Source organism: Taurulus bubalis (assembly GCF_910589615.1).
Source record: "Taurulus bubalis genome assembly, chromosome: 11".
Classification (NCBI taxonomy): Eukaryota; Metazoa; Chordata; class Actinopteri; order Perciformes; family Cottidae; genus Taurulus; species Taurulus bubalis.
The window spans coordinates 5,656,522-5,678,417 of NC_136599.1; the positions used below are offsets into that span (position 1 = coordinate 5,656,522).

General features: G+C 45.8%; 1 protein-coding gene across 1 annotated transcript; it reads left to right on the plus strand.

Moving 5' to 3' along the window:
• Positions 1 to 162: 162 nt before the first annotated feature.
• On the plus strand, positions 163 to 21,671 carry bmp7b (bone morphogenetic protein 7b; the record flags this gene model as incomplete). Its single annotated transcript, XM_079226795.1, has 7 exons — positions 163 to 562; positions 14,536 to 14,728; positions 15,636 to 15,784; positions 18,182 to 18,385; positions 19,409 to 19,485; positions 20,206 to 20,316; positions 20,539 to 21,671. The coding sequence occupies 7 exons, from the start codon at positions 163 to 165 to the stop codon at positions 20,686 to 20,688; spliced, it is 1,284 nt and encodes a 427-aa protein (XP_079082921.1). The 3' UTR covers positions 20,689 to 21,671.
• Between the last annotated feature and the right edge of the window lie 225 nt (positions 21,672 to 21,896).

A 21,896-nucleotide genomic window follows, 5' to 3' on the forward strand; every position in this document is an offset into this window, starting at 1 on the left:
TGAAGTGAAGTTGATGTTTCATTTCGGGAGCACTCCCCTCAACATGAGGGTCCGTACCTGACGTTGGAGCCTGTTGCTACAAGTTTAATATCCATTTGTTTCCCTCCTCCTTCTCTCGGCGAACAGAACTGAAGCGCAATTACGCACGGCGAGCGCCGCGCCATGGCACCGATTTTGGACAGACGTGCTCCCGCTCTGCTCTTGGTGTGGAGCTACTGCGTCCTGGCGGACACCGCGTTCACGAACTTTACGCTGGATAACGAGTTCCACTCCAGTTTCATCCACCGGCGGCTGAAGAGCCAGGAGCGCAGGGAGATGCAGCGGGAGATCCTGTCGATCCTGGGGCTGCCGCACCGGCCGCGACCGCACCTCCACGGGAAGCACAACGCGGCCCCGATGTTCATGTTGGACTTGTACAACGCCATGTCCACGGAGGGGGACGAGGACCGGTACTCCTACCCCTACAAGCCCGTCTTCACCACCCAGGGGCCGCCGATAGCCAGCGTGCAGGACAACAACTTCTTGAACGACGCGGACATGGTCATGAGCTTTGTCAATTTGGGTAAGCGTCTTTATTTTCGGTTGAAAATACGACTTTACAGGAGTTAGAGACGTTGGAAATGATGGCAAATACTAAAGTCACTACGATGCACCAGTCACTCCCAGTTCTTTAATACCATACAGTTGAATTAGGTGAATATTGGAAATATTATAAGTCCCTAAAATGGAAATATCTCTTATGGGCGCACACATTTTTTCCACGTTGTTGGTTTAAGGGATTCTGTATATGTTGTTAAATGATCTGCTACAACTATACAGGCCATATATTCAGTGTTTACGGCAAGTATTGCTCTCCACTTGCTGTTTTTTTTAGCCATAGGCTATCTATGAGTCACAGGTGATAGTTGTGGATTGTATCTCGTTCCTTCCGCTTGTATTTTCCTGATACATACATGCACACACAGGAGACCTAGCACAACAACCACCTTTACAACGTAATAATAATAATACCAGCTGTATCACATTCCAGTGTCCGTCTCTGTTAAACAGCTGTGCAGCCAGCTAATGTCCAGGTGCTGCAGACGATGGACCAGCCAGCAGCTAATATGTCAACCATGTGTTATCTAAAGAATGAGTAAGTCAACAGCAGGATGGGTTCAAAGTGCACTGGGTCCTCCCTCCCTTCTAATCAGGAGACATCCCTTTAGACTCTCCAAAATAATGCAAGTCCGTGACGCTCCTAAGTTAGTTTCGTTAGTTTTAGTTTTGGTCACAGTATCCACTGTCGTGTTGCTGGAGGCGCGTCCCTCACGTGTCATATTTCTGCTTAGTTTTTGGTTGTTAAATGTTGTTCCCGGAACCAATGTGCTTATCTCTTAAGAATGTTTATTGAAATCCAACCATCTGCCATTTTTTTTTATTGCTGTCAGCAACAATCAGAGGTTGTTAAGAGCAAATCATCACAACATTAGCAGGCGGTGTCAGATTTACGGACGGATAAACACATCGTTGCCCCGCTTATGTTCCAGATAAGTAGCCGCGATCAATTTCAGTGCATTAAACCTTTATCGTTGTTCGGCAGAGATGTTTTGGCGAAATTGTCCAATCCTGGAAAGATCATTGTTGGAGTGCCTTGGCTGGAGGGAGGGAGGTGACACTGGTTCCTCCACTCACTCACTGCACTGTAATTACCGAGGGAGCTGCTGCATTGTGACTATTTTTGACAGGCTGCGACACAGATGGATTTGACCACAGAGACTCGCAAAGTCAAGGGCCGGGGCCGCAGTAAGCTGACAAGGAAGAAGGGAGCTTTTGAGAGAGAGAGAGAGAGAGACAGACAGAGAGAGAGAGAGAGAGACAGACGGCAGATGGTCGGGACTCAGTCCATTTCTTTTAGCAAGGGATGATGCTTAAAGCAGACAGAGAATGGGTCACATCAGCTGGAGAGAGCATTTAATGTAATATATTAGAGGATCATGAAAATAAAGTCACACAGCTTTTTCCTGTCAAGTCTTGTGGGTAAAGTAATTACTGATGGCACTTGTCCAGGCTGAGTCTTCCTCACCATGTCACTCAGTTCACTAATTTGCATATAACGTGTGCATTTCTCATTGCATTGTGTGCGTGTGTGTGTGTGTGTGTGTGTGTGTGTGTGTGTGTGTGTGTGTGTGTGTGTGTGTGTGTGTGTGTGTGTGCTATCTGCCACGTGTTGCATCAGTCAGTAGGGTTCATTGTTAGGTTTCTCCCCGAGTCTCATCAAATGTGTGTCCCGGCAGCTTGATTCAAAACAGCAGATCATATTCTGTGTCATTACCCTTCACGTGAGAGAGAGAGAGACAGAGAAGTAAGCGATGGCTATCGGATGGATTGACTACTTCCTCTCCAGAATTCCTTCCTATCCGCATTTGCTCCTTGTGGGTTTGTTTTCTTATTTAGGTCGTCTGAGAGCAAATGAGTGTGGCTTTTATTTAAAAACTGTCCCTCAAAGCTCTGCATGTCTCCATAACTGCTGTGCCAAGGTACATTAGTCAGACTTTGTACACTGGTTGCTGCTTCCTGAGAGGCCAGCTTTCATGCACTGGTTTATAATTGTATATATATACGGTTGAACACTACAAGAATGCATCTGATCTCTCTATGGGTGCATCATGAAGGCGCAGGGGTAGAATGTAAACTAACTCAAAGAATATGTCTCTTAATATTCATATTTCTTAAGAAAGATTTGCTCGTCCGTCCCGAGTGCCACTGCTCCACTTTTGTCGTCAGCTCGTGTGAGTGTTGCAGACTCTCGGTACCGCTTGCCAGCGAAGGCGGGTGTGGGGCTTTGGGACAGACCCCAGACCCGGGACGTCCTCTCACTGAGTCACCTCGGGGTTTAAAAGCCCAGCTGTGTAAATGGCTTACGGCATCCATGCAGAATGTACACTGCAACACGAAGCACAGGTCACCCGTGGCACTGGGTGTGTGCCGGACGTGCCGCGATGACACGCCAGCGAAGTGATCGCAGCACAGAAAAGTGCACAGAAAGGTATGAAAATACAAATTATAATAGGTGCTTTTTAATATATTACATGCCACTATTTATACATACTCTGCCTGTGTGCACACACAGCTATACTCCTTCTTGTAACTGTTATTTAATGTAGTCCCAGTGGTGTCTGGCAGCATTAACCCTCAGCCACTGTGAATTAGGGCATTTCCTCTTTAACAAACCACAGCTTCCAGGGGTTTTTGGCCGCTACTTTTTTTTGCCTGTGCTGCACTGCAGTTCAGTTCAGTTCAAGTTAAACTCACTCAGGCCAGTCAACATCCAGGCGCACATGCACAAACACTCACTACGCCCCAAACCTGAAATTCCCATTTACACCTCCGGGAAAAAAAGGGCCGTGACTTGGACGTCTGCTATTCGCATCCTGGATGACGGAAACGGTAGCAGCATCAACACCTGTGTTTGTGTGGGAGGAGCGGTTTGAAGTCTTTTACTGTAAAATGTCCGCGTGAGATGTGTTAGTCACCGCTTCCTTATTTTGTCTGCACTCATGCCGTCTGGCATGGATTAACGTAGCCCGAGGTGAGGTTTGTGTATGTGTGTGTGTGTGTGTGTGTGTGTGTGTGTGTGTGTGTGTGTGCGTCAGTGTTTGTGTGTGTCCCTTTTGGGCTGGTCATTAATTCAGTATAATGGTTTTTTTCTTTTCATCTTCAGCGATCTTATCATGATGTTGTTATAAGTTAAATGGTAAGAAAGCAACGATATACATATTATGTGTACATTATGTATGTTATTATATTGTCTGTCCCTTTAATATTTTCCAACTATCCTACTCTGTCTCCAAGCCCATTGGTTTCTACTGGAAAGATAAACTCTTTAAAGGGAATAACTCGCTTTAAATAGACATCTAACACTAATAACAGACATATTGTAACATATTACTCTTATATTGTTTGTTTATGTCACATTTATATCTTGAAATTTTGTCTTCATACTATTTTGTCAAATGTGCGATGCACCAATTGCCAAGTAAAAATTACTTTTATGTGCAAACATGCCATTTTTGATCCTGAATAATTAGTTTTTCTTTCATTTTTCTTGACAAAAAAAACAAACCCTGGCCATATAATATCATCAGACTCACACTTTTTAAAGATTCAAAGCTGTAACTCAAGACTAGAATAGAGTTTGGCCTCGTACAGTGTGCAATTGGAGTTAATTAAAAGTATAAAAAAAAACAACGCGCGCTACCCGGGTGCGTTTAATTGCTCTGTGTTGCTGCTGATAATCGGCACCAGATGTGATACTTTTAACTAAACAGAATCAGTACACAAACAAAGCTCCACCGCTCTCTTTCTCTCGACATTTTGGTCGTTATCTCGCCCCAAATGTTGCACGAAGAACATCCAGTAATCCTCCTTTTTTTGTAGGTAGTGTTTATTAATCTACCTATGTTGTTTTTAGCCATTTTCTCATGTGTTTGTGATACTGTATTGTATCTGTGCTACTGCCTCTTGGCCAGGTCATCATTGTAAATTGAGAATATTTAACTGGTGAGTTGAGGCTGTGATCAGAGCCGGCAGATGTATCGTAGCAGACTTGTCTGAAGGTGAGTCAGTGCACTAGCAGGTAATTATCCTCTGCGTTTCCTTGGTGACCGGACAGAGCACCAGCTGGCCCTCCACCATTCACATTCACGGCCCTCCGTCTGCTCCCGTTTGTCGGCCATTGCTCTCTGCTTTACAGAGCGCGTTGGCGCAGGAAGGAGACGGAGACCTGAGCCGAAATGTCCCAAACCGATGGATCAGTTGGGATGCATTAGAGTCTTTGGCTCCCGGACGGCATTGTGTCACCGGCTCACACAGTTGTGTCACGCTAGAGGCGCTTAGCTTCACTCTCGTGCCTCATGCTGAGGTTAATGCAGATGTTTCCCCTCTGTCTGCCGGCCAAAGCAGCTGCGCAGGGGAAACTTTATCTTTTTCAGAGTCCAACGAGTCCCCTCATCTCGACCTCCACCATCCCCGCCTGGCCCCGTCTCTCAATGCGTCCGACACGCAGGACCATCCGATACCGAACTTCCCTCCCTGCCCTCCTGAACAAACAGTATTGATTATCAGCGCTGGCCTCCCAGTTTTAATTAGCGAGTTATCATACGGTCCCGGTGGTGTTGCGTGGTGTTTAGTCTCCAACCTCCGGCTCTGGCCCTCCACCTCCAGGGGCTTAAACCTCTCGTGCTTCCAGACATAAAACATTTCAACACTTTCTCAAGTTCTTTTGTGTGTTTTTCCACTCCCCACCTCTCTCTCTCGTTCTCTCACACATACATATTCACACACACACACACACTTTCTCTGAACCCAAAAACACAGCTTTCCCTTCCTCTCCACTTCATTCCTCACTCCTTCCCTCTCCCATAACCCCCACCCACCCCCACACACACACACACACACACTCTGTTGTCCATCGCTGAGCTGATGGACTTGTCCGTCTCGGTCTCTGCGTCTCACGCTCGAAGCTGCTTCTTCCCCCGAATGTGTTTTGAGGAGGCTTCACATTGAGGAAGAGCAAATGAAAACACAAAGCGGTGTTGAAGGCCAGTCACTCCTCTGTGTGCGCAGCCTGTCCTTGACACTGTTCGTACGCCTTTCTCCCTCCCGTAGATTTGTATAATCGCTTCTGTATTCACTCCTAGTGAAGCAAAAGCACATGTGTGTGTGTGTGTGTGTGTGTGTGTACGAGTACAACTACAACTCCTTTGTTTTGCCCGAGAGGAATGTTTCTGGAGCTAATTAGTGTTATTGAGTGCATGTTTTATTGCCTTCTGCTGGACTTGGAGTGAGCAAAAGCAGAGGAATGTAACAGTCGGTACAGATAGCCTTCCTGTCAGGTAATCTCTCCTAATGCTGTCCGCGGTTTGATGTATTGCGCTGATGTCTGGCGCGGGAATAAATAACACAAATGGAGACGAATGCAGACTCTATTAAGCTGCAGGCGGCGGGCAGAACCAGAGAAAACGCTGGTTTTCCCTCCTCCATTTATTGTCTCTCAGATTCACCTGTTGAACCCAGGAGTCCAGAGTGACATCTGGATGTACATAGCGGAGCCTCTGTGCTCTTGGCCCGGCTCAGGCGCTCGCTGGGAGGGATGATGAAACGCTCCGCGGGTGGGACTCGACAATGTGGCAAGTGGTCCAAAAAGGCCCAGATGTACGAAGCGGCGGGCGTTCTAGCTTTTGTGATGGACGGCGCTCCTTCGCTGCCAGGAATGTTGGGCTCGTTTTAGTTTCTCTAATGATTTCACTCTCCGGCTTTTACTTCTTTTATTTTTGTTCCTGTCCGCCTCTCCAAACGTAGCGAGACAATGCGTGTAGAAAGAAGAAGAATTGAGACATTAAAGTGAGCTGCGAGCTATTAAAATAACAAAGAATGAGTGATACTCCGACCCGTTTAGCCACTTCTCTTTCATCTGGGTTACTTCGGCCTCGCCTTATCAGTGACCGGCAGCACATAAGACTCCCCTGCACTTCTATGACGGCGGGTACCAAGCGGTGAAGCCGAGAGAGCAGATGTGGGCCAGAGCGCAGCCAGAGATCCTGGGACCAACGGCTCCGCTGCTGCGAAAACAAATACAGTTTTTTGCTTGGTATTGGGGCACCGAAAAGGGCATAAGGGGAGAGGAGGAAGGAGATGAGAGGACGAAAAGATAGATCAGGAACGGGTGCCGTGCATTTCTTTTAAACGGAGTGCATTGCTGTGTTTATTCCTTGTCCTTGTGGGAGAGCAATGTGCTTTGAGAGCATTCGTTATGTGTGTGTGCTCTTGCATGGTAAAACACTATTTCCGAGCCACTTACCCTGCCCACCAGCTGCACTGCATGATGTGTGTTAGCTGTCCTCGCGGAAGATTGCGTTAGCGGAAGCCCGTAATACTGACCAGATTTCTCCACACGTCCCAACAGCCAAATGAAAGCTTGTAAAAGCCAAGCAACAACTCGAATGCAAGTGTGTTTTTTTTTTTTTTTTTTTATAAGTGATGAAATTGTGCAGCGTGGAATATGAGCTGCATGTGGCAGTTTTCTGTTTGTTTAGGCGTATAGCTGTGTTTCCTCCACACTTATTTTGTTTATTGAAAAAAACAATAGGCTGTAATTAAAACAAAATAAACAACAAGCTGATAAAAAATAATCCGGGTGCCAATGCGCTCGTCATGTGTGCCCGTGATGCCGTTCTGGGACGCAGGAGGAAAATATAAAACCGTTTTATGCCGACATCGGGGAAATCTGTGTGTGCCAATGTGCGTATTGTATGTGAATTTCTTTTTTTTTTTTTTTAGGTCTATAATAAGAGGCGGTTTGGCTGGTCGAGAAGGGTGTGGCCCGTGTGGCCACAAAATTAAAGAACATAAAACACAAGGGGATGAGGGGAAGAGTGAGAGGGGGAAACTGAGCGGCTGTGGTTCCACGTCTCCGAGTTGTTTTATCCTGCAGATGGTTGCTGAGATCCCTCTCTGCTTGGCACCGGTCTCTCCACACCCCTTCATCCCTGTCTCTCAACGCATGCTATCCCGCCACAGAACAATGGCCGCTGAAGAATTAGGATGTGGTTTTCTTTGTCGCCTTTCACCGTAGTGCAGCTTCTCTTGAAAGACTTCTGAGGGAACACGGCGAAGTAGACGTTTCCAATTTCGGAGATGACTCAATTTGCCCTGCAGGACCTTCAATCAGCGTAGCGTGGGCTCTTCAGATTCACCACCACTCTGGCAAAAAAAAGCGTACCACTAATGGTATCAAAGAAGCTTCAAGTTAGACGTTAGGATGGAGAATACTCTTTTGTCTGTTCGTGAAATGTGAAGCTAAAGCCCGCAGGCGAGTCTCCACTGGTTTGCAACTTCTACCAGACAAGAAATAGTCCACGGTTCTTGTTTTTACACGGTTCTGTACGGATTAAACACACAAGATATTACTTGTTTATTAGTCAGCGTTAGAGGTGCTGGCAGCCGGATTTTGTCACATTTTGACAGAGCCACGCTAGCTGTTTCCCCCTGTTTTCAGTCTTTATGCTAAGCTAAGCTAACCAGTTAAGAGAGGCATCGCTCTTCTTACAGTAGCTCTCTTCCAGAAAGCGAATGACCGTATTATCTGAAATGAAACCATTGTTTTAAACTAAAACTATCTGCATGGTTAGGTACCAATCTCGGGAAGGTGATTTGTGATTTTCGTGGTTTGGACGGACCGACCCTTTAGCACAGCTGCAGCTGCGCGGTCGCCCTGTGAAGGACTGAGGTAGAGGCTTTACAGTCGGACGCATTCCTGCGAGTTCCAGGCTGTTGCATATCCCGTATAAATCTCTGGTCCACGATGCCCAGCGAAGCATGAGGTGGAACCCAGCACTACGGTTTACGGGTGCAGAGGGCAAGCGTGTTTGATGGCTGCTGCGAGAGGGAGAGAGAGAGTTCACCAAAGCCGCTCCGGGTATAATCTCAGGCCTCTCAATGGCCCTCAGAAACGTTTAGTTCAACCACAAGTCTTAAATGTAAAGACTCTTCTTCCTGTGGTTACTGCTTCTACTTGCACACAGGCACGTGATCACACACACACACACACACACAGACGCACACACACACAGACGCACACGCACTGCAGTGAGTTAATGATCGTTAAGTGTCAATAAGTTATAGCATTAAACTCCGCTGACCCTTTCCCAGGGAGCCAGCGCTGTCGGGCCCCGCAGCCGCACAAATACATCACACAGGCATGATGTCATCAGCAGTCGCCAGTCGGCAGGATGTTTCCTAACGTGGTAATCGCCCTACTGTGGGTAGTCACCCGGTACCCGAGAGATCAAAACCGTCTGTACTCTTTTTGTAGGATAAACATCTTGAGCACTCTGCCCTTTCCTTGCACTCTGTTTTTCTTCCCCTCTCTCCTTTTGGCTTCTGGAAACTATGACTTACTTGTTCCCAACACTGTGCTTAAAAACACTGTCGAAAAGGAAGACGGATCATTACGGCGCATCAATCAATTTAGCGTGACTTTATGTGGTGTTACGGTCGGCTTCGTTTACTTCCATGTGAAATGATGTGACCCCGATTTGACTTATCGCCTTTTCTAGTTTCTGGTTTGTGAATCAGGTGTGTGCCGTTAGAGTTAATGGGCTCTCCGGGGATGCAGAATGAGCTGCAGATAATGGTTGCACAGTAATCTCAAGAGAACTGGAGGTGGAATGGGAGGAGGGAGAGGGATGGAGGGAGGGAGGGGTGGGGAGCTTAAGCTGTCGGTTGAGAGAAGTGAGAGTGGTGCCAGGGGTGAGATCCCCCTCCTGCAGAGCAGCGGAAGCGTGCGAGGCGGGACTGAGAGGTGTGAGGGTGCCGGACAGACGCTCGGGCTAATACGAGCCGTCAGATTTGGCTCGCTGCAGCTCCGGAGCTCGAGGTGTCGGAGAAGTGTCTTAGGTCTGCTGGCCCGGCCGGCAGAAGGGGGAGGGTGGGGGAGAGAGGAGAGGGGAGGGAGATACAAGTAGAGAGAAAGGGGAGTTGCAGGATGAGGCTGGTTATATTTTTGTGAGTTCCATAAAACTAAAACCAACAGTGTTAGTGCGTCTCTGAATACTTTCTGAATTCCTTAGCTTGTCAGCGGCTCTCAGACTCAAGCTGCATTTGCTCCTATTGAAGAATTTAGGTCAAAAGTTTTATTTTTTTATTTTTAAAGGCTAGATGATTTCCCTACACACATGAGAATTACAGTTTCTTTTAAGCAAATGTTACTCAAACAGGGGTAAATAGTGTATTTTTAACTATTTTAAGCTGCGGATTTGGTGCGAGTAGGATGGTGCTGCGGTGCCTATAATCATGGGAATGAAGGAACTGGTCACCCACTATATACACGGTTCTTATGGTCATGGAAAACCTGGAAAAGTCATGGAATTGTAAAATGGTTATTTCCAGGCCTGGAAAAGTGATTGAAAAAAAATAAACTGCCAAAAGTTTTGGAAAAGTCATGTAAACGTGTTATATTCATGTGTTCATGGCGTTCATTTACGCTGAGATTGAAATAATGAATATGCTTTTAAAAGAAAGACGCTAAAAATATAAGCAGGCATACATACAGGCATCTATGTAAATGTTTATTCTGTTAATCAAACTATTGTCTCTCATTTATTTGTGTCATTTAAGGTTTACTGTATGCTTTGAATTCTCATTGTTAGTTTAAATACTACATTTTCTCACTTTTTTCATGTTTACACCCAGATTTCACTAGATGTTTGGTCATGGAAATTTGGTTTAAAGTCATGGAAAAGTCATGGAAATCCATGTGCATGAACCCTGTATATATACTTATGTATAAATATAAACATATAAAAATATAAACATACACTTTTCTTTGGCTACGCTAGCAATACTTGTAAATAGGATCATACATGAACACTAAATAAAGTACGGACATGTTGAGAGGGATTTTGATAAAGAATATGTATAATATGCAGTTAAATGAAATCAAATTCAGAAAGCATGGCTGCAAAATAGTGAACCTCAAATTCTTTTTTTCTGGAAAAAGATCAGAGCTTTTGGATGTTAGCGGGCAGAGCCTCTGGAGTACGTGGTGAGGAAGCTGCAGGCCTTGTGGGGAAGCATAACTCATGAAAGATGCGAACACAGTGTTCACACCGTATCACCCTGTGGTGACCAGGTGCACGGGAGGCTTAAAGGACAGAGAGGTCGTCGTCATCCCAACGTCTCTGATGTGTGCTGCTGTGCACGTGTGCTGCTGTGCACGTGTGCTGCTGTGCACGTGTGCGGTGCACACAAGTCAAATGATGTGGGCCAACTGTGCACCGTCAGCAGTTTGTATAAAAAGCAAATCGGGCATCTGACCAAATGATAAAAGCAGCTCTGTGTGTGTGTGTGTGTGTGTGTGTGTGTGTGTGTGTGTGTGTGTGTGTGTGTGTGTGTGTATACATGTGTACATGTGTGTTTGTCTTTTTGCATGTGTGTGTTGTTGCATCTTTAATTATGGATTACAGAAACCCATAATGATTGAGTTACCGTGTTTCACAGGAAACACTTTGTGATAGCTGTGTGTGTGTGTGTGTGTGTGTGTGTGTGTGTGTGAGGAGCAGCAGCGACTGATCCGGACGCCGCCTCCTCAGAATGAAGGGCTCATAAGCCATGAGAGGGTGTGTTCCCCATGTTTGTGGTGTGCGTATGTTCGCGACACAGGTGGGGCGATGGCTACTCACTTCCTCCCATAGGAAGTCATAAATGCACCCGCTTGGCTTTGACTGTGCCTCTCCCCCTCATCTAATGACTGCCATGCTGCTATAATGGCCTGGAAGAGAGAGAGAGAGAGAGGCTATACACTCTGTGGGCTACACTCTCCTTTTTCGCTCAAACTGTACAGATGAAATTCATGCGATGAGGAGTGGAAATGGAAAGCGATGCGAGATAAATAGTTGGTGTGGGAGTTGCACCGCGGCATCCAGCTGTTCTCACAAGGAACAAATCAAGAGCTTTCACAGTGGAGGGGCGGCAGGTCTGGCTTTCTCCCCAGAGGGAGTGCACCTGCGCTCAGCTGCAGGAGGAGTGAGAGGTCCCTGGTGTGGTGGAGGAACAAGCAGGCCCTGGAGCAGAGAGGTACGAGGGAGAGAGAGAGAGAGGGATGAACTAGTCGTCCTTACTTTGATATATTCCTCTTTTTGAATGGAGAACATTTGGTCACCAGCGGACTAGTATTCAAGGGTTCAAGGATCATTTATAGGACCAAAACTAATTATCTGGATAGACATTCGAAAATCTGTTTGAGTCCCAAGCATCATTGATCGTAAACACAGAGTCCGCCTCCTCTTGTCCCGCTGGAGTCCTGTCCGTCAAGTGCAGCCTGATCCGATGACCACGATGGAGTCGGGTCCTCTGTAAAGATCTGGGCTCAACGGTCACCAACCTCCTGTTGAAGTCATATTTCATCCATCTTATCTTCCTGTGACAGGACATCAGACAGCCAGGGGTAGGCTGGGCAGTGGAGTAGCATTAGGTGCTATCTGGGTTAGCTCCGTCTCCATCTCGGGTCTCCTGACTCTCCTCTCTGGGGCAGTTTGGTCCGACAGGTCTGGCTGGCTGCTCTACAGTGTGGACAGAGAGATTTATACAAGTCTAACTCCATTTTTTCCAGACTTCTCAGCTTCTCAAACCAGTCCAACGTCCCCGTAGCCGATCCAGGACAAAGTGAGCCCAAAGCTAACGGCTAACAGGCCGAAGAGCTGTCCCTCATTGAAGAGTAATTAGACCCCTTCTTTACTGCTGCTCTGGCCAATCATCTCTCAGTGCTGCCTTTTGTACAACGTCCTTCAGCAACTGGGTTTAATAGAGACGTAAATGAAAGGGGTCGTAGGGGGAGAAAGTCCAATGGGGAAACTAAATAAGAGTGAAGAGGGGAAACGGGTCCGATGAAGACAAAGAGGCAGGTGTGCAGTGAAGGAAGTGACACGCACGAGAAGGGCAGTGAGACCCGCATAACTTTTACATCACTGCACACTTATATTACTAACAGCTGGTATGCTGGGGTCAGAGATTCTTGGGAAGTGTTATGTGTGTGTGTGTGAGTGTGTGTGTGTGTGTGTGTGTGTGTGTGTGTGCACTAGTGTGACGATAGCTCGGCAAAGATCTTGCCAAGTTCAGATACAGGCAAAAAAAAAAATGGCTGCTGGAGAGGGCTGTCCTCCGTCACCACTACTCAACCCTGCAGGGGCATGAGGTCGACGTCTTAACTGTATTAGGACCGTAAACTATTATGTTCACGGCTCTAGGGATGGCTGTCAGACCGCCTGTCCAAACAGGAGTTTCTCAACAGCTACGAAATGTTGTACAAACATTCGTGGTCTCCAGAGGATGGATCCTAATCATTTTTGACTTTTCTTTTTTCCAGTAGTCCAATTATTGGCTATGTCTCAACTTTTTTTCTAACTTTATCATCATGTCTGACCAAATACCTGCAAAACTACTGACATTCCCATGGGCCTAATCTTTCAGCGTTGATTACCAAGATGGTAAAAACATGTTCAACATTAAACCTTCTAAACTTCAGCATTTTGGCATTTTGGTATTTTCAGCTCTCAGAGGGAGTGTGGCTGTCGACTCTTTTTCTTGTTTCATGTAATCAATCATTTGGATATGTAGATGTCAGGTAAACAAATATCACTTTTTTTTATTTTTAATGCCCGTTACATTTCCAAGGATGATGGCTTTAAACTGTTTTTTTCTGAATTGAATTATTATAATACAATGTAAATCTCTGTACTTTTAGTCTAGTTTTGATTGGTGCTGTATAAATAAGGAAGAAAGGTAATTTCTAGTCTAATCTACAATATATACACTGCAAAAACAGCCATTCTAGAAAGAAGCAAAACATTCTTCTATTCAATCAAAGCAAAAAAAACTTACCCCATTGGCAGATTTTTTTGCTTGACAAGATTTCTTAAAATAAGCCAAAAATCAAGAAAAGTAAGGCATACTTTCCTAAAATTAGAATTTTTTTCTAATCAAAACATGCTTGACAAGATTAATATTCTTTTTTTGGGCAAATATGACTTTTTTTCTTGATACAAGGCTTTTTTTACTTTCTTGAAATTCCTTTTTTGCAGTGTAGAAGTTGAGAAAAAAAACAGCTCAAAATGCCATTGATGCTCTGAGAAGATGATGTAGTGTTTTCATGTTTTTCGTAAGCTTCTAAATGATGTATTGTGTTTGTGTGTGTGTGTGTATCTGTTTGCATACTTGTGGGCGGTCTGTCTGACAGTTGATAAAGAGGGAGGTGGAGGGACAGCCAGGAGATGTTGAGAGACAAGGCGCTGACCCCTAGGATGTCCTGCTGGGACATGAGAGGAGCAGGGTCAGGGGGGCCACGTCTTGCGGCTGCAAGGAGGTGGGGTTGTGGGTGGGGGGGTGCTTGGAAAGCCGGGATGAGAGAGAGGAGGGGACGGGGACGGGGTGCACCAAACACGGAACCACCCCCCCTTAGCTCATGAGAACCAGATGAAGGGCAGACTGGACGACTCTCTGGGGCTGCGAGAGGAAGAGAGCGAGAAGAAAGGGGCTCATAAAGCTGTCAGATTCCGCCTGCATCTCTCTATCATGGCTCAGTGTGCGCCGCATGCATTGCTCCCAGTGCTCATACTCGTGAATGTTTCAATCGTTAGCCAACATGTGTACTGCACATCTAGAGATGTTTTTAATCCGGGACTGCCCCACAGTCTGACAAGCTATGTCAGCTCCTTGCTAACAGCCGCGGTCGAAGGGCCGTGAGAGGATAAACTGTAGAAAATGAGAGGTACATTTGTTTTTGCACTTTTTTTGCAAACAGGTTTTGTTTCTTTTTGAGATGCAACTCAATGCTACACAAAAAAAAACATATTTTTGTAATATGAAGCAACTTTACCCCCTCTGTGTCTCCCTGCACACATGTAGAATCCCTGCTCATGTGGAAAGAAGCATTTTCTGCATATGTGCAATCCGTCTCATTTTTTGTGGTTTTATTGATTTTTTTTTTTTCCCCCGCAGTGGAGCACGATAAGGAATTCCTGCCGGTGCGGCGACATCACCGAGAGTTCAGATTCGACCTATCCCGGATCCCGGAGGGCGAGGCGGTCACCGCCGCCGAGTTTCGGATTTACAAAGACTTCATCCACGAACGCTTCGACAACGAGACCTTCCGCATCAGCATCTACCAGGTGTTGGAGGAACACGCTGACAGGTGAGCACGGCTCGCTAGATTTGTGACTATCAATTTCAATATCGCTGTTAATTTGTGATATCTGCCTTCTTCATTATGTTCTTATATTTATATATTTTAAAATAAGCCCTTATCTGGAAGTTTCTCCACCCGAAGGCGGTCTCCACCATCTCCGTGTGTCAGTAATCCGGGCTGTGCAGAAGGTGTATGTGACTCAGGAAAGGCCCGTGTCCTGCTCTCCTCGACCCCTCCTCAAGGTTTCTGTTGTCCGGAGGGAACAACACGGGCATTTATTCCTTTGCCAGAGACGGGCTTGGGTACATGAATGAACCAGAGCTCTGTGACACACTATCTGCCCTGTCAGAAAATAGGTCGGGATACATGAATGGCCACATGAAGAACAAGGGATTTTAGTCTCTGATGGTAGAAAGAGTAGAAAATCCAGAGTTCAGTGTCGGACAATGGGACTGAATTGGATATGCACTATTTCACTCGCTATTTTTCACACAGTTCTTTCGCAGCTGTGTTTTCTCTCTCTCTCTTTCTCTCTCTGGCTTTGTAGCTCTTCCACAGAATTTTTTTTTTTCCAGCCAATGATGGACTGTGTGTATGAAAGGACCGGTCGTTTATAAAGCCATTATTGTCAATTAAGAAAATGAAGTGTTCCCCTGGGCCTCACCATCTGGAGCCCTCCCTCCCGTCCTCCTCCCTCTCATTCTTACTCCATCTCTCTCTCTTTGTTTCACTCCGTCACACTCCTCCGACTCCCTCGCTCCACTCCATTGCTTTTGCTTTGCGCTCCGGTCACTTAGCTTTACGCTGCGTCACATGGGTTCAACCCATCTCTTGTAATTGTGCACATAACCCCCGTTGACTTCTGTTCATCTCTGACTTTAAACGTGAACTGCTCTTCTGTGTCCTTCTCAAGGGAGTCCGACCTGGTTCTGCTGGACTCTCGGGTGATCTGGGCAGCAGAGGAGGGCTGGTTGGTGTTCGACGTGACGGCCACCAGTAACCACTGGGTCCTGAACCCTGGCAGGAACCTGGGTCTGCAGCTGGCCCTGGATAGCACAAAGGGTGAGTGTCACTCAGTGTATCAGTGTATTCCCCGGCACATTAAAATGTTTTTCACAGAGATAGACGGCTGAACTGTAGCGCTGGACGGCGCTAGAAATAAAGGAATGACGTCCACTCTTTGGGTGACAGGACTTAGGCTGGAATGGATGGCGGCTTGTATACAATTGAATTTTTTTGAATAAGAATCATTTGGTTATGGTCTTCTCAGTAATTGTAATAAATTACGAATCGATCATCCTTAAGGTTTATGTTCCTGCGCCAGCTACTGATATATATCTTAATTAATTAAAGTATAGGTGTGAATGAAAGTAGTCAAAGTAGGCCAGTTATCCATCCGTTACCATGAGTTATACCCAGGAAGCGACCTCCGGTTCTGAAAAGTTAAGACAATGCCGAAGTGTCTTAAACCTGCATTCTCTGTCATGGCCATCAGGGGGCGACTCCTACGGTCGTAAAAATAAGTCTGATTGTAAGGAAGTCTATGAGAAAGTTGCTGTACTTCTCACTTAGTTCATTCCCTCTGTAAACATGAGTTTATGTCTGATTCTCTAGTTTCAAGTCTTCTTCAATACAGCATGATGCAAACTTGTTCTGTCACGCCCCACTTTGGAGGAAGAAAAATGTTCGGGCCGCACCGCCCCAATAAAATTGGAACAAAATGGTCCAACCTTTTGTGACTCCTCCATCTGTGCTTTTTCAAATAATAGAATAAAGCCAATTGAAATCCCTTTCAAGTAAACCAGATCGCTCCATCAGACAAATACTAAAATGTGCAATCACTAATCAAGTTCTATCTGTGCACAAAATAACTAATATCTGTCAAAATAATTACCAATTGTGGCTGCAAATAACCTGTTTTGCACTAAATATATTTTCAAGATAATAACAATAACGTTCAACCTGTGCAAAACAGAATGAGTGCAGATGTGTGAGCATCACGTTGTATCAGTATTAGTGGCTGCAGTGAGCTGCTTTCCTCTACACATATTTTTAAAACGGGGTTGTAGATTTGATCCGGCCTCTCAATTCATGCTCAATGTTGAGCTTACATCTGTTTTCTGTTTTGAGAGACGCAACAGCAGAAAAGCCGAATCAATGCAAAACGGCAAGAATCTGCGAGTCACGTCACCTGTTAATGTAACGTAAACATTTCCACAAAAGTGCGGGCATTTCACCATGTATTTATTAACAACCTTTTATGTCCGTGTACTTTGTACTTTAGTGCTATGTAAAGTTATCATATTCATGGGGAGAGTGGTCGTCCTGAAACCACAAGGTAGCGGTTCATCCCTGTTCCCCATAGTTTCATGTTGAAGTGTCCTTGAGATATTGAGAGATACATGTCGTTCTTTTGGATCAAACGGATCCAAAAGAACGACATGTATCTCTTTTAAAGTGGAGTGGATGTTGTTTGACGTCTGAACAGACCAGACGGTCTGCATTATAGAACAACATGCGCTGACATCAGTGCAAGAATCTGTTGATTCATTCCTGGTGTGCGCACGGCAAAGATAAATCAAAAACCTGGTCCTCATCATTCATCATCAGCCATTCACCCCCGTCTTCATCCGTCATACCCTCAGCATCATCAGCAGGCTTTCAGAAAGCACACCCTGTTATCCTGAGGATCACATCTCAGCTGGAGTTTGTCATCACAGAGCTTGTGCTGTTAGTCAGTGGAAAACTTCATCAACAAACACTGTGAGGTACAAGAGGCTTGTTTGAGAATATTATCTCTCTGGCTCGATGGCAGGATGTTACATGTCAGGTGAAGAAAACAGACACTGTATTGCTTTTGTGTTGTGGGAGGGGAGTGCTGGAAAGGCCATGAGCGTGTGTGTGCGTGTGTGTGCGTGTGTGTGTGTGTGTGTGTACGAAGGGTTATTGGTGAGCATGCACAGACAGGCGCACGGGACATCCCGTCGCCGGCGGGGGACCAGAAGCTTTGATTTGCCACGTAATGGGCGATCAGGCACGAAGTAGATAGAAGTAGATAGACACTGCTGGAGAGCACATGCACATGCACACGCACGCACACACACACACACACACACACACACACAAAACGCACACTCCGACACAACAAGTAGAGACGCTTTGATGTCCGCTGTTACGTTTTTGTTCTTGGCATTTCCGAGGTGGAGAAGGGATGAGGGGGAAAGGGAAAGGAATTCACGGAGGAAAATGTCATTTGTAAAACAGACAGAAATGTGGTTGCGGTGAGGAAAAGCGGAAAGACCACACGCATGCAAAATATACACAGCGGGGCACACGTTTATTTGATTTCAGGCGCATTCTGCAAATTCTCCTCGTGCATCACCACGTACGACTTTAAAAAAAGCGAGATGTCCGCGACGCCAGCACCTGTTGAACCGCTCTCTCTGTCTCCCCCTGCAGGCGAGAGCATCAATCCCCGCGCGGCCGGGCTGATCGGTCGCAGCGGGCCTCAGAATAAACAGCCCTTCATGGTGGCCTTCTTCAAAGCCACCGAGGTGCACCTGCGAAGCATCCGCTCGGCGCAAGGAGGGGCCAAGCAGCGCAACCCCAACCGCTCCAAAGGGACGAAGAACCAAGAGGCGCTGAGAGTGGCCAATGTTGCAGGTAAACACGGAAAGTGTGTTTGTGTGTGTTTTTGTATTTTCAGCCAGCGCTGATCCACTCCGACACATGAGAGTTCTTAATTGTACATCCACGATTATACACAATACATCCAACAAAAAGCACGGCCATTGGAACCGGTGTGATTTCTAGCAGTGCACAAAAAAAAACCACGTGATGCACGCTTTGTTCTTGGAGGTGTGAGAGCGCTGTGTTTATGTGAAGCCGCTGTAACATTAGATCGTAATGCCTGAGCTTTAAAAAAAAAAATCAAAAAAAATCCCTCTGCTGTCTTTGTTTGTTTGCACGAGCGTTACAGAGCCGGCGGGGCCAAGTTCCCCGCGTGGAGGTGAGGCAGCGCAGGCTTTTATGGCGAGAGCACATCTGCGTTGCGCTGTAGGGCAACCGGGGCCACAGCACATGGGCCAAATGGGCCAGTTTGGGACTTTTGGATACCAGCGGTCTTTTAACTGGATGATGAGAACCAGTTGCTCATGATCATTTCCAATGCGAGCCGCTCTCGGGAACTTAATGTAGCGCAGAACCCCAGAGGTCACCAGAGGAAGAGAGAGAGAGAGATACCGTTAGATAGAAAACAGACTATTCTTTTTCTCTCTACACGTGGATGGGGTAGAAGGGGAAAGGAAATGTTGAAAGGAGCGAAGATGAAGGAAGGGAGAAATAAGTAAAGGCTTGAGTTCGGGAGAAGAAAAAAAAAAAGTGGGCGAGTCCACTCTGTGTTGCACATCTGTTTCATCCAGTGGAAACTCAAAGCCCAGCAGAGTGACCTCTAAGCAGGGTGGCCCATTCATTTGAAACAATTACCAAACTGCTGCTGTATCTGGAGGTTGTTTCCTTCAGCCATTGTTTGAATGTTACTGTTTTGTATGTGGATATCGGCTGTGTTTAGGTCTGTTCCTTATCATCTCTAATTGGGGTCTGACCACAGAGTGATCACTCTTGCAGCTGAATGGGATAACGGCACACGCGTTGGAGTAAAAACCTCTCTCCTGTCTTCCTCCTCAGAAAACAGCAGTACCGACCAGAAGCAGGCCTGCAAGAAGCACGAGCTCTACGTCAGCTTCAGAGACTTGGGGTGGCAGGTACGGAAAGCGTTGCTTGAAGCCTAAATCGGACACTTCTGGTTGCAATATCCAAGAATCCTGAGGAATGGCGGACTAGAATCCGTCCACATAATACTTGAATCCAAGGGTGTTGTTTTCAGCTGGATGTGCTCACTGAAGTCTCTCTGAACTTTGTCCTCTTACTGACCAGCTGCCACACTGTAACTGTATTCTCTGAGCAATAAGCTGCAGACTTCTTTTTTTTTGTCTTTCCAGCTGCTCTCACCCTCTGATTATCTGCAGTGGCATGATCAGGCCAGACGCCACTGAAAGAAAGAAATGCTTTGAAAACAATCAGTCACTTAATCCAAGGACAGAATATAAATTAGTCATTACAAATGCCACTGGTTCCATCTTCTCAAATGAGAATATTTTCAGGTTTTCTTTGTCTTCTAAGGGACTAAATCTTTGTATTTTTGGACTTTTGCTCAGCCAGAGCAAGCAACTGAAATATTTCAACTTTGAGCTCTTGAGTTTTTCGACAACTTCCTGCCATTTTATAGACTATTAAGCAAGGAAATAATGGGCAGATTAGAAACTAATGACAATATGCGGTAGTTGCACCTGTGCTGCCAGTGTTTTTTGTAATAAAGGTGCAATTACAACATCATCTATCATCAGAAAAAGGCTCAAGGAATACAAAAAAATACCACTTTCCCAATTCTCCAAACTGAATTTCTCCCCCTCCTCTTCTCTCAGGACTGGATCATCGCTCCAGAAGGTTACGCGGCGTACTACTGCGAGGGAGAGTGTGCCTTCCCGCTGAACTCCTACATGAACGCCACAAACCACGCCATCGTGCAAACCCTAGTGAGTAAAAACCCTCCACCCCAAAAAAACACATGCGAAGAGTCTAATCATCTCATCAATTGTTGAGTAAACCGTCATCGGTGATGTGATGCAGGACGTTTAAAAGCGCTTTATTCCCACAGTAGAGTCAGTGTGTGTGTGTGTGTGTGATGCTTGAACCATCGGTTTGTGGTGTAATGATGAGTTTAACGTTTAAACCCACCCTTCTCTCGCTCTTCCCAGGTTCATTTTATCAACCCGGAGACGGTTCCTAAGCCCTGCTGTGCGCCCACGCAGCTCCACGCCATCTCGGTGCTCTACTTCGACGACAGCTCCAACGTCATCCTCAAGAAATACCGCAACATGGTGGTCAGAGCTTGTGGCTGCCACTAGACTGTCAGCATCTTCACTTACACACACACACACACACACACACACACACACGCGATTAGGAAGGGCTTCCTCTTGCTGTCGGGCACCGTTTGAAACATTGAGATTTGGGAGGGTAGTGCGTGTGTTTTAATGATCGCTCCGAGTTCAAGGCAGCCTGCTGTGTGTTTACGCTCATCCTGAAGTAAACGCCATGTCTCATGTGTGATGAACAGGGATTTCAAATCATTTTTAAACTCCCCACCACGAGTGCACACACACACACACACACACACAAACACGCACACACACACACTCACGTTTGTGCTTTCTACTGTGTATACAAGACATTAAAAGCAGTGATTGTACTGTATATTCATTCACAGTCAACAATCTTTTGTTTATTTCAATAATTGGTATTGTAGTTGATTCTTTTACTGTAGATTTTATTATATATATATATATTTTTTATGACTGAGAGACCCAGATGGATGTTCTGAATTTCTTCCATGTACAATACTGTGTAAATATTTTTCTTTTCTTTTTTTTTTTTCAAACAAAGCAAGAGCTGTATTTATTTCCTAGAACGTCCCCTGGGGGTCGTGTGTGTTTTCTCCCCCGTTTGTAATGCTGCCTGTTTTTTCTTTCACACGATAGTGCTCACAAAACCCCCGGGCAAACAAAATTGACAGAAAACTACTTTTGACGCTCCTCTTTTCGGATTTTTTTCACGACAACTTGGACCCGTTCAAATGTCTGCACGTTGCATCGGTCGCCGTGTTCCTGACGCACATTTACACGGCGACAACCAGCTGAACTGTCGGAGAGAACGAGAGACGGAGCTTTTGTTCAAAGCGTCTTGTTCTGTGCGCTCGACATTTTTCAGGTTTATATTCCTCTGCTGTAACACAATCTGTCATATTTAATAGGTCTATTTATTGAGAGCTGGCTACGGTGGCCTGCAAGTGTGCTCCAATGTCTCAACCATGTTTTACTGCTGAACTGGTACAACAATAAAGTGGGAGAAAAAGCAACAAAGCCACCTGGAGGAGTTTTAATTTGAATGAAAAGCTGAATTTATTTGATATGCTGGGCGTGCACTTTCTCCACACTTTAAATATTTGCTTGGATTACAGCTTTATTATTCACCTTGCTGACCTGAGATCTGTCTGAGATGTGCTTCACTGTGCAGAGGCAAGCTGAAAACCTTTTGTTTTCTCAGGTTTGTGTGT